This window comes from Poecilia reticulata, linkage group LG21 (assembly GCF_000633615.1).
Source record: "Poecilia reticulata strain Guanapo linkage group LG21, Guppy_female_1.0+MT, whole genome shotgun sequence".
Lineage (NCBI taxonomy): Eukaryota > Metazoa > Chordata > Actinopteri > Cyprinodontiformes > Poeciliidae > Poecilia > Poecilia reticulata.
The window spans coordinates 2958035-2973042 of NC_024351.1; the positions used below are offsets into that span (position 1 = coordinate 2958035).

A 15008-nucleotide genomic window follows, 5' to 3' on the forward strand; every position below is an offset into this window, starting at 1 on the left:
TCTGTGATTTTTATTTCTTTCATTTAACCTGGACAAGTTCCTGCCTGAAGTTTTTATTCAGAGAGAAAATCTGGTCGTTTGCATTAAGTTTGAACTTTTTCTCACATTTTGTCACATTAGAATCACAAACTTTAATAGTTCTTGTTGAAAACCAACAAAGGGAAGGAAATAACTGTGAAAACAGAAACTGTGCTTCATTAACCCTCCAACTATAAACATACAACCAAAACTACGATGAAGTAGTTTAGATCTAAGTGTTTTTTGTGGTCTAGTCAAAGTCCAAACCTAATTCCAACTGAGAATCTGTGTTAAGACCCAAAAACTGCTCTTCTTCTTCTTCTCTCATTTTCTTTGCTCGTATTTCAGGAGATGATTTGCCAGTTTGACTGAGATGAAATTATTTCTCCACCTGTTTAAACCAGAAGACTTAAATATCTCTGTTGTTTTTTTGGTCTCAATAGAATAAATGTGAGAAAGATGAGCCACTCCAGGGTATTTTTGAATCTCTGATTAGTTGTTTTGGAGCATGATGATTAAAATTAGCAGTTTTCAAACATTTGTTGCACTTGTTAACACAGGAGGTGATACATTTGTGCCAAAATTATCTTTAGACATGAAAATGGCACAATGCTGTTATTTAAAAATTACTAGAAGAATAATTCAGAATAGTAATTTTTCCAAAGGGGGGCTGCACTGTGGTGCAGTTGGTAGAGCTGTTGCCTTGCAGCAAGAAGGTTCTGGGTTCGATTCCCGGTCCCGGTCTTTCTGCATGGAGTTTGCATGTTCTCCCTGTGCATGGTGGGTTTTCTTCGGGTACTCCGGTTTCYTCCCACAATCCAAAAACATGACTGTCAGGTTAACTGGTCTCTCCAAATTGCCCCTAGGTGTGAGTGTGTGTGCATGGTTGTGTGTCCTGTGTGTCTCTGTGTTGCCCTGCGACAGACTGGCGACCTGTCCAGGGTGACCCCACCTCTCGCCTGGAACGTTAGCTGGAGAGGCACCAGCAACCCTCCTGACCCCACTGAGGGACAAAGGGTGCAAGAAAATGGATGGATGGATGGATGGACATTTTTCCAAAGGGAAAACTCAAATATACATGCTAGAGGGATCCGTTTTAACATTTCATACTGGAGGACGTTTATTTAATTTAGCATATGAGGCCGTTATTTGTTATATTTTTAAACTAACAGCTTTGATTGGTTTAACCCAGCAGGTGTGATAGCAGTAAATTATCCCTGGGAGAAAATGTTCCTGTCCAGCCTCTGAACATATTTTCTTTGCTCTTATTTCAGGAGATAATTTGCCAGAAGAACACTGTAAGTACACAAAGCTTTTTCCCCCGTTTCCTTCGTTTTCACACATTACTCACCCGTTTCTCACACATATTATGTTGTGTAAAGAACATGCTGGTTTACAAACGGAGCAGCGAAAGCCTTATGCTTCTGTTCTCAGCGTTATAAAGGTTTGCACTCTTGCAGCAAATTGTGGTTGAGGAGCTGTGATAATTGTTTGGTTAAAATATGAAAAAAAGTCTCTTCTTTCACTTTCAAGATGCTATTTCCCCACATGACAGCTGCTTCGTGTGATTCACCACACATGGTGCATGAAACACTTCAGGCACTTTGAGAATTTGGTTTGCAAAAAACGGCAGCAGCATTCAAATAAGGTGGTTCCTTAAAACTGAGGAAATCCTGTTTTTAACTGGCAGATTGAACTGTAACCTCTGCATAAAATCTCATTTGTAGATTCTGATGCAGATATATCTTTTACCTTTATCGCTGTTTGCAAAAGCCGAGGCAACAGATAAAGCTTCCTACTTTGCTACACCAACACATTTTGCCTGATAAATGTTGGCTGATGTGAGATATAAAGGCTGAGGTTTTCAGTGGACAGAGTTGACCCTGCGCTGCATGAGACGCTCTGTTCTCCGACTCCTGCAGAGTGAAAAGTGCTGATTATCTCAGGATCAGAGTGTGAACTCATTCATGTCACCCACTGTCATTTGTTCTCCCTACTTCCTGTAAGACGCCGGCCTCTGAACTCCAGCAACTCTGTAGCAGCAGACATGGATGCTTTCACTGCAGAAAAACTAAATGATACCAAGTGGTTTTGGTGTAGCTTCTAGTGCAAATATCTTGTCATAAATTAATCTGCCAGTGGAATATTAATGAATTATTTACTTAAAATAAGCTCCTATTTCTTGCTGAAATGTTTCTTGTAAGTTCTGTCTTATTTTAAGTGAACTAAGATATTTGCACTAGAAACTAGAGCAAAATATTTGGTAAAATTTAGTTTTTGCAGTGTTTTTATGCACACTGGTCGTATAAAACATCAGCAGTGATGCAAGTGTTTCATAACTTCTTAATGTTTGTTATATTTCTCTCAAGAATAAAAACATTTCAAAGGAGTAGAAAGGTGATCCGTTCTTCTCACAAAACACAGCTGTATAGTTTTACACAGCTGTATAGTTTTACAGTTATTTATTTTCAAGATGGTTTTTATTTTCAAACTCATTCTTAAGATGTTTTCACACCTGATCGTCCAGTTGACTCAGTTCTTTTGGGGACCAAAATTGCAACATTTTCACGGTGCACTGTCAAATGATCCAAGCTAACTGTAAAACTTTTATATTAACATAAATGGGATCAATCTGAATTGTCAGCATAAAACACTGAAATCACACAAAAAAATTTGTCTTTAATATTCTGAGTGCATAAAATACTCTGTAGATGTTTCACTGGATTTCTATCTAAAGCTCGAGTCACAAACTGTCTGAAATGTGATATTTTTAACTGCCTGCCATCATAATTAAAACTCAGGTAATTGGTTTATAATTTTGTGGATCCATTTCCAGCAATTTCCAGCAGCTTTATTTCCCAGTGAACTCACTGTGTTTTTACAAACTACCAAAGATTTAATGCTTGTGTGGAATAAAGAAGGGATTCTCTGAGTTAACAGGTTGTTCACATCTCTTCAACGCATGTATCTAAAATTAATGAATTCATTAGAAAATATGTAAGCTGACCTTAAATATGTTAAAATTGACAGGACAATTTTATCGTATATATTCTATGTAGTTTATTTTTCTTGTGGGACAAATGAACCATTGCTAGCTAGATTGGTAACGTTTATCGGTCAATCATTGGTAGGTGCATAAAAAAGTCTTAACGGTGGATTATTGAACAGGTTAGAATAAGTTTATGCACAATACAAAACGGTCTCATTTAGTTTCATTCCTTTCAGAATTAGCTTTTTTAGTGCCTTTTATTACTTTAAATCCTAATAAGCTGCCTGCCTCCATGCATTGCAACTATAAATGTCTCTTTATAGTTATTTATTTTTCTTCCGTCACCGTTGATGCGGCTCGTACCGCTGCGTTCACCCCCACAAAATGTTCACACCTGGTCACGTCTCCAAACTCAACGTTTTGACTCGCATGTGAAAATGACTCCAAAGAGATGCACAACTACACAACTGTGCGTCTTTGAAAAGCAGAAGTAGAGCTTCCTGCACAACTAACAAGGATGCAGCAAGTTGTTTCTGAATTGGAAGTCAACAATAAAACACTTGTCTTTTCCAGCAGCCATTATACAGCGCATACAACGGTAAAACCAGCTGACCAAACATGCTGGAGCTCAGCTTGGGTTGCTAGGTAACGAGCTGGGCTTCACTGGGGTTGTCGCCTGCTGATTTATGATGTTACATTCCAGACGTTTTGAAACTGCTCATTTTCCAGACACCAAAATATATAAACTTATTAAAGAAAAACAAAACCCACTCAGTATTTTTTTTTTGTAGCATCTTGGCTGTTTTTAGAAGCAGTTGAGACTCAAATGGAAGATGCGAGTTTTGTATAATATATTCCCTTTTGGTGAAAGCTGCAGAAACAGAATCTGTTTAATTACGCTGCAACAGCAGGTTTCAGCCTGGCTGCTAAGGATGAGCTGCTAATGTGACGAGCTAACAAATAGAGCAACTCATCATCAATCCCAGGCCTCAGATTCCCCTTGAGCCAAAGTCTGTTTCACCTCGGTGAGCTTTTACCTGTAAACGACTCGTTCAAGTTCCCGTCAGATGAGCTGCAGCTGTTCTGAAACATTCAGCAGCTCCTGGAAACAAACCTGCCATTTGATTCCTGTGACGGCATGAATCATACACAGACAGTAGAGCTAAATATAGCAGCAGTGTTTTGCAGCATGCTTTAGTTAAGAGAACCAGGGGTCAGGGTGTTATTGTTTTTTCAGAGAGTTGATGTCATTATCCTCTGTTGCACAGGAGGAAGTTGTTATCAGTTGATAGATTTCATCGCTGCACCGTGCCGTCTTTCACTTCCTTTTCAGTGGCAGTGAAGGCATCAGCTGAAAACATGATCGATTGTTAGTCAGGAAGCAGCTGCGTTTCAGCTTCTGATGCTCATCTAACAAGTTTTTTTTTCTTTTTGAAAACATTGCAAGGTTTTCTTTTTGTGCTTCAGCTGTGTGCACGCACCACACATTTCCTCTTTCTTTAATTACCAGCAGAAAGGCCACCAGAGTTTTGTCATTACAGCCAAACCACGGATGTCTACAAACGAGATGTAAATAAGTAGCCCTGTCGGTGCTGTTGGCTGCAGCAGAAATAAGACATGAAGCAAAATAAAAGACAAATGATGGAGGAAAGTGATGGTGTCTGCAAAGGTTTGCAGCAGGTCAGCATTAAATTTCACTGTAATTTGTTCAGTGGACTGGAGGAAAATGCTAAATCCATCGAAGTGTATACCTGTCAGCGTTTGTAGAATAAGAAATAAGCTTTTAATGGCGTAGTTATCGCTGCTGTTCTCACAGCTGCTGTGTGTTCATGCTGACTTAGTCACAGTAATGTTTTGTGAAATAAAAAGCTTTAAGCAGAGGAAGCAGCTTAAACTTCCTCTGAAACTCTTCTTCCCATCTATTTACAGTAAAAAACTGTCCGGTTTATTCTCTATCAAGTTAGTTTTGATGGGAATTCAGAAATAAGTTTAGTTGTTTATTTAAGAATGAAGTTTAGAACATTTCCCGATTTCAGAGCAGATCAGGAATATTAAACGCTAAAGAGCAGCTTTTTGATGCACATCTAGCTAAAACTCAGTCATCATGATCATGTACGGATATTGATGACAGATTATGACGAAGCAAAACCAGCAGGTGTTCTGAACAGAAAACAGATTGGTTCTTTAATAGAAAACTCCTTCTAACCAGAATGTGTTGATTAGTATTAGCCAGTCATAAAATGATGGAGTGAGCACTTTTACTTTTCTCACTAAAAACAAGATGGTTTCCCAACCAGAAGATATTTACTTTTACTCAATTTGTTACTTTTTATGTTCTCGGTACAACATGTCTGCTGATGTGTGCAGATTTCTTGTTTAAATAAAACTAAATGTTGCCAACACATGTTTACAAACGTTGATTAACTGTAAGAGGGATACATTTCTCTGTCTCTCAATTTATGTGAGATTATTTAATTTCCCATGCAAGTTGCTTTTGTGTAGCATTAAAATAAGTTACTTTTCTATCAGAAAATTACCTCTAAGCTAAAGATTGTAACATTTTGATGGCTACGTTACTGTAGTGCAGTTAAATTCCTGTAAATGGTGCACAGACTGATTGTTTTACCATAAAGTATAACATATGAAATATTTGGCGACGCAGCTGTTGGGAGAAAAGGGAGTGCAACAATGTGTCACAAGTTCTGTCTAACTGAAGGTTGCACATCGGACGTTTAGTGATTTGAACAATTTAAAACTGACATTTTTTGTTCAGCTGTTCGTGGATCTTAGCTGTTGATGGGAAACTGTGGTCATAAACTGCTATAAACACCAAGATCCACTGTAATTTTTGTTGAGTCATTTTTCACCACTTCAGAAAATTACAGTAAAACTGAGTTTTTCAAAAAGTGCCTTCAAAGCCTCAGTTAGGGTGCCGGTTTGTAGGATCTCCAAACTTTTGCTCCTCACTGGATACCGTATTTTCTGCACTATAAGGCGCATCTTCAATTAAAACTTTTTTCATATATAAGGCGCATAGAATAGACGCTTCAGTTCAGGTTGCCAATTTGTTCCGTACTCTATTATTACACATCCACATTGTAAAGAAGTGGTCCCGAGTACTTTATATAGTAGCTGCCCCAGTCGTTTCACTCACGGTGTTGGTGTTGCGATATTGTGCCCAACTGCTTTCTGGGTAACACAGACCAACCGACACACTGCAGCCACAGCCTCTGTCTCTCTGCTCCCGCCCCTCCACCCCCTGGCTTTAAATGTATTATCAAACTTTATTAACAAGCCAGCGTTCTGACAACTATCCCAGCATGCACCGCACACTTCTTCTTCTACGGGGAAAATGAAGTCGGCGGCTGCTTACCGTAGTTGCTAGACCTGTTGTGGCTCAATATTGGTCCATATATAAGGGGCACCAGACTATAAGGCGCACTGTCGGCTTTAGAGGAAATTGAAGGTTTTTAGGTGCCTTATAGTGCGGAAAATACGGTAAATTTGTGGTCAGTACTTATTTCCTGGATGAGCGCCGTCTTATACTGGGTTTGGTGTATTTTGTCCCATAAATTCATCACTTTTTCCAAATATCATGTATGATTTCTCATTTAAATGACTGCAAGTATAGTGAGATACAAACCCAAACATGAATGAAAAGCAAAAGCTGTAATGACGATTATTTACTTTAATAGACATAATCAGCRTAACTGCCGTAAAAACGCGTGAAAAAGTCCAAACAAGGTGTCGCATAATATGCATTTAAAATTAATATTTAAATGTGTAAATTTCTTTGAAGAAAGATAATATTTTGTGACTGAAACTAAGGATCCATTCACACCAGTACTGTTTAGTCCACTTTAATCCAACTTTATTAAAGTTTGTCTTGGAAATCTGCTGAGATGTGAATACTTAAACTCTGATATGGACCAAAACAACAAACTGGTCCACCTACAAACTTGCATCTTGTTTCAGTTGAAGTGAAATTTGGTGGCATGTGTGAACACCAAGCAGACTGGAGACCGCTCCGAAAACAGGAAGTGAACTATAGCGCAGAATATTCTGGGTAAATGCAACCAAAACAAACGTGTTTAGCGCTAGCGGGAGAAACGACTCATTGTCTTTGCCAAAGAAAATCTTAAATTACCCCATTTTTACTCCATTTTTGTTTACATTTCTTAAACAAAAGTTTACTCAGTGTCTTATTCTGAGGTTTTAATGTCATTTCCTATAGTAGTTCTTGGTGTAGCGCCCCCACAGGCGAGGAGGTGAACAGGTTTTTCAAAGGGTTTGGATCGTTTGATGCAATGCAGTGTGAAAGAGAAACAGACCAGCTGAAAATGAAACAAGCGTTGCAATTTTGATCCCCAGTTGTACCAAATCTACCAGACTGTCAGGTGTGAAAACACCGTAAATGAAAAACGGCACGTCTCAACTGTTTCTAATGTGAAGTGAGAAGTAAATATAAACGATTACACTGCTTTACTGGTTACTCCAACAGCATTTAATGTTTGTGTTTTCCGTCCACAGACATGTTCAGCCAACTACACCTTCATCCCGTACATGGTCACACCTCACAACAAGGTGTACTGCTGCGAGAGCAGCCTCATGAAGGGCCTGACGGAGCTGATGCAGCCCAGCTTCGAGATGCTGCTGGGGCCCATCTGCATGCCGCTGCTGGACCGCTTCATTCAGCTGCTCAAAGTGTCACAGGCCAACTCTCAGTGAGTGCTTTCCTGCAGTGTGTGTGTGTCATCAGCGACCATCCCGTGGCTGTGAATCTGTCCTTTTGGTCATGTTGCAAAGATTTTGTAACCTAATAAAAAGGCTTTCGCCACTGCGGCTCATAAGAAGGGATGTTGAATGAACAAACATCCTGTTTTTGGCTGTTCTGCAGAGGAAGAACTCTGTTTACGGACCATTTTTATTGACACAGCGAAGGATCCAAGCAGAAATGGCAAAGCTGTAAAATGCACCAATTGCATGTTCAACATTTAGTTGACGTTTTAATGATGTAATGTTTTTTGTTTTTTTTATTTTTATTTTTTAAATTTCTCTCTTTCTCACTGTTTATTTCTGTTTTTATTTTAATTATGTAAAGCACTTTGAAATGCCTTGCTGCTGAAATGTGCTATACAAATAAAATTTGATTGATTGATTGATTTAGATGGAAATGTCGGTAACACTTTATTTGAAGGGGTGTGCATAAGACTGACATGACACTGTCAAAAACATGACATAACATCTGTCATGGGCAGAAAGGAGTCTGTATGAATGTTTATGACGGTTGTCATGAAGTGTCATTCGGTAAATAATGACACTTTTAATGCAAAGGTGCTCTAAAACTTTTAATGTTGCATTAAAAGTCCATTAAAAATGCCAACTTTGCATTAAATTATCAYAATTTACAAAATCATGCAAAGTTGGCACTTTTAATGCAACTTTTAGAGCAACTTTGCATTAAAAGTGTCATTATTTACCGAATGACACTTCATGACAAGTCATAAACATTCATAAADACTTATTTAYGTTAATGACAGATGYTATGTCATTAACATCTGTCATTATGTTAATGACATAACATCATTAACATGTTATATCATGTTAATGACATGTTRGTGCATAAGACTGACTGTGCATGTCAGTCTTATGCACTAACATGTCATTAACATGACATAACATCATTAACATGTTATATCATGTTAATGACATGTTGGTGCATAAGACTGACTGTGCATGTCAGTCTTATGCACACCCCTTCAAATAAAGACTGAAATGTCTTCCAGGGAAAGATGGTGATTGTCAATGCAGACCATTTTACAGTCTGGATCACGGTGGTCTCAAATGCTGTAAAGTCATTATAGAAATAATTTTAAAGTGTGCTATGTCCCTGTAATTAGTCAGTACTTTGCTGAACCACGTTTTTGACGTGACGTTACCAGTTTTAGACATTATTTCTCAAATTGGATCAATAAGATCTGTGAAGTTCAATGTTCAGTTTACACAGATAAAAATGAATTTAGGTATTTCTCTTAACTGGCCCATTCTAATATTTGTGTATCGTTTAATTAAAACCAGGTGTGTCCAACTACACGCATGAGCGCTGGCGTTAAAAATATTCAACTGTTTCCAAAAAGTTAAAGGAATACCAATACTTTTGCTGTCAGTTAAATTTAACTTTAACATATTTACCTTAGGAGGAGGATGGCCATACATTTATTTACTTTATGCCCAGTTTGAGGAAACCTTACGGTTGTTTGAGTAAGAGGAAGTTAAAGTTCTCTACTGACATGGACTTCCGCTGAAGGTTATACATCATTGTTACAGATTTACAAAAAGGGATTTTTGAGATTGAAAATGTTTCACCATTTATTTTAGTAAATTAAAATGTTTAAAAACTAGTTTTTGTCTTTTAAATGGGACATATTATTCAAAATTCACATTTTTGTTGTTCTAAAAAAGCCGAAGCACTTAAAAATAAAAACGACCCCGGTATTTTTAGTAATAAGTAAATGTTTTTATGTGCTTAAAAAAATGGCCCTCTTGTTAAATCATAGTCCACCAGCACTCTGCTGAGGTTACCTAGCAACCTCAGCAGAGCCCAGCCCGTCACCTAGCAACCTCAGCAGGGCCCAGCCCGTCACCTAGCAACCCCAGCAGAATTCCAGCACAGGTTAGGAGGGAGGTTACATGGATTTAAAGTGACAGAGACCCTAAAACGACTTAAACGGCTTATTGTGAAAGGAATTCAAAACCAGACTTATCTAAAAATGATTTTGTAAAAAAAAAAAAGTGAAGACCTATCATAAGCATTAACGGGTCACCTTGGCTTTAATAAATGAAATTCTATAATTTTTTTAACTTGTATTAACTCAGTCTGATATAAAAATGTGTCTCAAGGTCAGAAACATAAAAAAAGCCAAAACAACATAAATCTGATTGGTTTTCCTAACTAAAAGTATCGTTTTTGTCCTGCAGCCATTTTTTCAGAGAGACCATTCTGAACGAGATCCGTAAAGCTCGGGAACTTTACACCGGCGTGGAGCTGTCAGCCGAACTGAGCCGAATTCAGCAGAGGCTGGACAACGTGGAGTGTCTTTCAGTGGACGTGGTCATCAACCTGCTGCTGACATACAGAGACATCCAGGTGAGCACTGAGCTATGAAAAACGACATGTTGTTCTGAGCAGCAAGCAGCGAAAAAGACRAGATATTTTCCTCCTACCTGAGGACAGACACGGCACCAAGTTAGAAAATGTTTAATGCTCTGTGTCGGACTGTCTCCAGGTTGTACTGTTGCCATGTTTACCCATATCTCTGTGACAGTCGAGCTGTGCTTGACTAAAACATTCAGTGACTGGATGGCAGCAGTCAGAAATGTCTCCAAGTGTTCAAACTCGAGWYCTTAACTAAAAAAAATTGTGAAACGTATTTTGTCTGGCACAGTGTATRAACAATAAAATGTTTATTTGCTGCACCTGTTGAGGTTTTAGGAACTCTCTCTCCAGACAAGTTAATTGTTTTCCAGGTGCACAATTAAGAATAAGCACCAGRAAATTTACTGAAAGTCAGATTTAGTTTTMTACAAAACAAATGAAGAGTCAATAAGATGCCAGATAAAGTTGTTAATGACAGATGATAYGTTAAACACAATCCATGACATAATCGGTCCCAATTAGATACTCCATTRAAGCACTTCATTATTTATAGACGGTTCCCACAAGACCGGGCCAGAAGTAAGTCATTCCAGAAATCCGCCATCTTGGTAGGCAACCGTTAAACAGCGCTACATATTAGCAGCATTAGCAAGATTTGAATTAGTTTCTATAACCGTTATCTGCTCTTTAGCAGAAACAGTTCAGTATTAAGGAATAGCTCTTGTGAAAATAATGAACGAGTCAATTGTATTTTTATTGATGATAAATGTCCAAATGTCYGTTTATAATATACATTTTTAAATGTATTTATGTATTTTACTCATTGGTAATAGTCAATTACTAAAACAACCATTAGCTGCAGCTTCGTTTAGCAGAAAATCAACAACAACAAAACCTCAAAGATGATCTTAATGTCACATTTAAGAGGAAAGTAAACTCAGACGTAGCGACTGAAGGTAGATGTTTGGAAGAGGTCACCTCAGCCACTTTCATCCCTTCAGAGGATCGTTTCTCCTCAAACACAAGTCGTCCCAAACCACCTGCGGAGAGCTTGTGGCGCATCTTTTGTGCCGCTCATTTTAAAACTTCCATTCTTCCCCATCTTTCATCTCTGCTTTGTGGCGCATTCATTGTCCACATCCTGCTGCTCACCAAAAGCATCGCACAGCCTCATGAATCTTTCATTAGGACAACAAGCATACAGGATGTCGTGAATTATTCAGCAGGCAGTGGCTGGAGTGAATATGTAGGCAAATATAAGGAACAAAAAATATGATGAAGAGCCCACTCAATTACCGGCATGCGTTCGCTGCTCGAGMGAGTGGAGCGTCTGCATGAACACGGTGGCATGAGAAGATTAATGTCTTGCTSAAGTCAGAGTTTTGCAGGAGCTGCTTCTGTTCCCACAATCTTTATGTCAACAGTGTGAAGGAGAAGGGTGCAGCAGAAACTGAGCTGCCTTTTTTTATTTGCCTTCCAGGATTATGAGTCCATTGTGAAGCTAKTTGAAACTCTCGAGAAGCTGCCGACCTTTGACCCCATGGCTCATCCACACGTGAAGTTTCACTATGCCTTTGCACTGAACCGGTAAGACGGAAAACATGCAAGTAGCATTTTGCTTTACAGCCTGCTGATCTGCCAAACCTGAAGGCTTTAATTATTAGATGTTACACACAGGAAACTTTTCTAGAAGAAAGCATTTTGGTTTATTTTGAACGATGACCTCTGAGGGACATTGTAATAAAAAAAATAAAAATAAAAAAAAATAAAAAGCAAGAACATTTTTCAGAACATTTTTGATTAATCTAAGACATTTTCAGTTTTTTGTTGTTGTTTTTTTTGTTTTGTTTTTTAGCAAATTTTAGACTTGTGAAACTGAACTGGTCAAGTTTTCTTTTTCAAGAATTGTTTTTTAGATTAATCTAAAAAAAAATTCTGTTGTTTTTTTTTTAGAAAATTTTTTAGGGGATTAACCTTGAGCTTTCTGAGTTTTCCTAGCAAATKTTTGATTTTTGAAACTCAAATTTTCAAGTTTTTTTGTCTAGAATTTTCTTTAGATTAATCTCAAAATTTCTACATTTTTTCTGGAAAATTTTACACCTGTCAACCTCAAAAATTTCACATTTTTTTCCTAGAGATTAATCTAAAAATTTCTGAGTTTTTCCTAGCAATTTATTGACTTMTTAAACTCAGAAATGTCCAAGTTTCTTCTTGAAAAAAATCTGAGATTAATCTTAAAATCCCAGATTTTTTTTTTTTTCTGTGAAATTTTCAATTCCTCAAAATCGGAATTTCTTTTTTCTGAAATAAACTTCAGAATTTCTTGTGGTTTTAGTAGAAATGTACTCCTTTTTTTCTTTTTTGTAGTTTTTTATATGTGAACTTATTGGGCTGAGTATTGATACTAAAATCTAAAACCAAAATAGTTTGTTTCTAAATGTTGCCAAATAGTAAATCCAGAAATTCACTTTCCAAATAATAAACGACATTCATTCGGCCTGCTTTGTGTTTTTTTTTTTGTTTAAAGATGTCTTCAACTTCATCTTGAAGACAAATGACCTCTGTTCTGTACCCAGAATGCATTGCTGCAGAACTACCCTGTAGTGAATTCTAATGGGGGATTTTTATAATTTAATTGTTTTTGTCTTTGTCAGGATGTTTTAAACTATTTTGCTTAATTTTATCAGTATACTGAAGTTCACATATGTAGGTTTTAAGTGGCTGTTTATTATTTTCCAAACAGAAAATCCTCAGTATGTCACAGATGTGCCACACAGTTGGGTTTTGGCTGCTTCTTTCACAGCAGCTGCTTTTCTTGTAAAACCTTCCTGCGGTTTTTATGGTGCATCTGCCTCATTCAGCAAATAAAGGATGATGGTCATTAATCTGGCAGCAGTTGTTGACACCGAATGTGAGCGACTTTTCAGTTTACAGCTGCAACCTGGACCATTTCTGCTTGGTTACACAGTCGCATAGAAWAAATGTTAGACAGAAAATCCATCGTTCGGCTTCATGAGCAGAATGTGGTGCAGATATTTTGTTCCAGTTCGCCTCACAAAAGCTGAGATGAGTCACTGTACCTGCAGATAAAGTAAAGGAGATGTGTGGTCTGATTTATTTTTGCTGAGAGAAAAAAACATGCAGCAGAGAAACTGCGTTTCAGTTGCACGCAGTAAAGAAGACGAATGTCTTATGTAAGTAGAAAATATAGAAACACATTTATAAAAGTTGCATTTTAAGGTTTCTGACATAAAAGCCCAAAATTTAAAAACAGTTGTGCAGAAAAGCAAGAGTAATAAACAATAACAGGAGATGCTTTCTTTGTTGCAGTTGTTAAATGCCTGCTTTTTGTATCAATAACTAGTGTAATCTGTCAAGAAAATCTGGAAATTTAACACCAATGTAAGTGAAATTATTGAATTATGATGTGAGATGTGCAAACCAGACACTTTCAGCATTAAGTTTTCTGAATTTGTAGCACAATTTCCAAAAATTGCTACAAATTTTGCAACAAAACAATTTTTTTGATTACATTTTTTAAGATTAAAGTAGAAATTATGTTAAAAAAAAAAGGAGAAAATGAGAAAAAATTAAGTCTGCGTGAATTATAAAAAGTGGAAAAGGTATATTAACAATAAAGTAAAAATCAACAGTCAGACCTGCAACAGGCAAAATGTGCCAATGCGTAAAAATAGACTTAATAGCTAAAATCTTTTTCACATTTCTTTTAACAAGCTATATCCACTTTCTTAATATTTTGATTTAAATCACAAAAAAATTCAAGTTTTTTCTCAAATCAAATTCCAACCTTATTGTTTTAATTTAATTGTGTGACAGGAGAAGAAAACTTCCCAATTCTTTTTCCTTCTAGTGATTAAAACCCCTCTTGTTGGAAACGGATCTCCAGATGTAAAAACACAGTAGTAGCTGTCAAATTAAGTATAAAATAGACACACTGGTTCGTTATAAAGCCTGAGGAGAACCTGAAATGAAACTGTGTAGAAAGGCAGCACCAGAAATAAATATTAAAATGATCCAAACACAAACATACTAAAACCCTAAGGCACAAATATGTGTATGCAAGTATGAAAATAAAAAGCTTCAAATAGTTATGATCAGAATAGATTGAAAATGTATTTAAATTAAGTTCAATACAATTACAATAATTTTTGCATATTATAATAATACAATCAAGTCGTCTATGAACAAAAAAAGCTTAAACATAAATGTTTTCAGTGTTTTACATTTGATAAGTGCTAATGTAAACTTTGCTTTTTTCTTAGTTTTGCCATTTTGAGATAAAAGTGGAGACATTCGATTCTCCTGATTTCAGATTTTTAGGGACACAGAAAGCCTGTTGATTCTGTTTCACATTTCCATCAGCTGCACATCTTTTTAGTCCTTCAGTAGAAAAACACGCCATGCCGTCCTGCACCCAGCATGTTTTGYATTTTATCCCGGCCTGATTTGAATCAGTGGGTCGTTAAAAAGCCTTAGCAAAAGCTTTACCAGATAATTCCATTTAAATCGGATATGATGGCAAAAACATGACTTAGCTGTTATACTTAAAGATTTCTGTAGCTTCCTAGTTATTTCTAATTTAGTAAAGTTTAACGTGAAGTGCAGTGAGGCTGTTTGACAGAATGAGGATGCAACAAAACTCTGGCRTGCAGCAGAGATGCCTCTGCAGGGAGCCTGAGAGCTTTAATTACAGCGACATCGTGTAGAAACTCACCCAGATGACGTCCTTTAGGCTCGTTTGGGTGTTCAGAAAGCTTTTACGCTCCTCTGGTGGAAGGTTAAGCATGATTTATGATGCCAAAAACTGTACAGTTTCTGCTACGT

At 37.1% G+C, this 15008-nt stretch overlaps 1 protein-coding gene across 1 annotated transcript in view; it reads left to right on the forward strand.

The window, feature by feature from the left end:
- The window catches only part of map3k5 (mitogen-activated protein kinase kinase kinase 5), a 79717-nt gene that overhangs the window by 21483 nt on the left and 43226 nt on the right, over window positions 1–15008 (forward strand). Inside the window, exons 3-6 of the mRNA XM_008397315.2 lie at window positions 1293–1316; window positions 7538–7731; window positions 9986–10154; window positions 11644–11750. Of these exons, the coding sequence (XP_008395537.1) occupies window positions 1293–1316; window positions 7538–7731; window positions 9986–10154; window positions 11644–11750 (494 nt within the window). The remainder of the gene's footprint in view (window positions 1–1292; window positions 1317–7537; window positions 7732–9985; window positions 10155–11643; window positions 11751–15008) is intronic.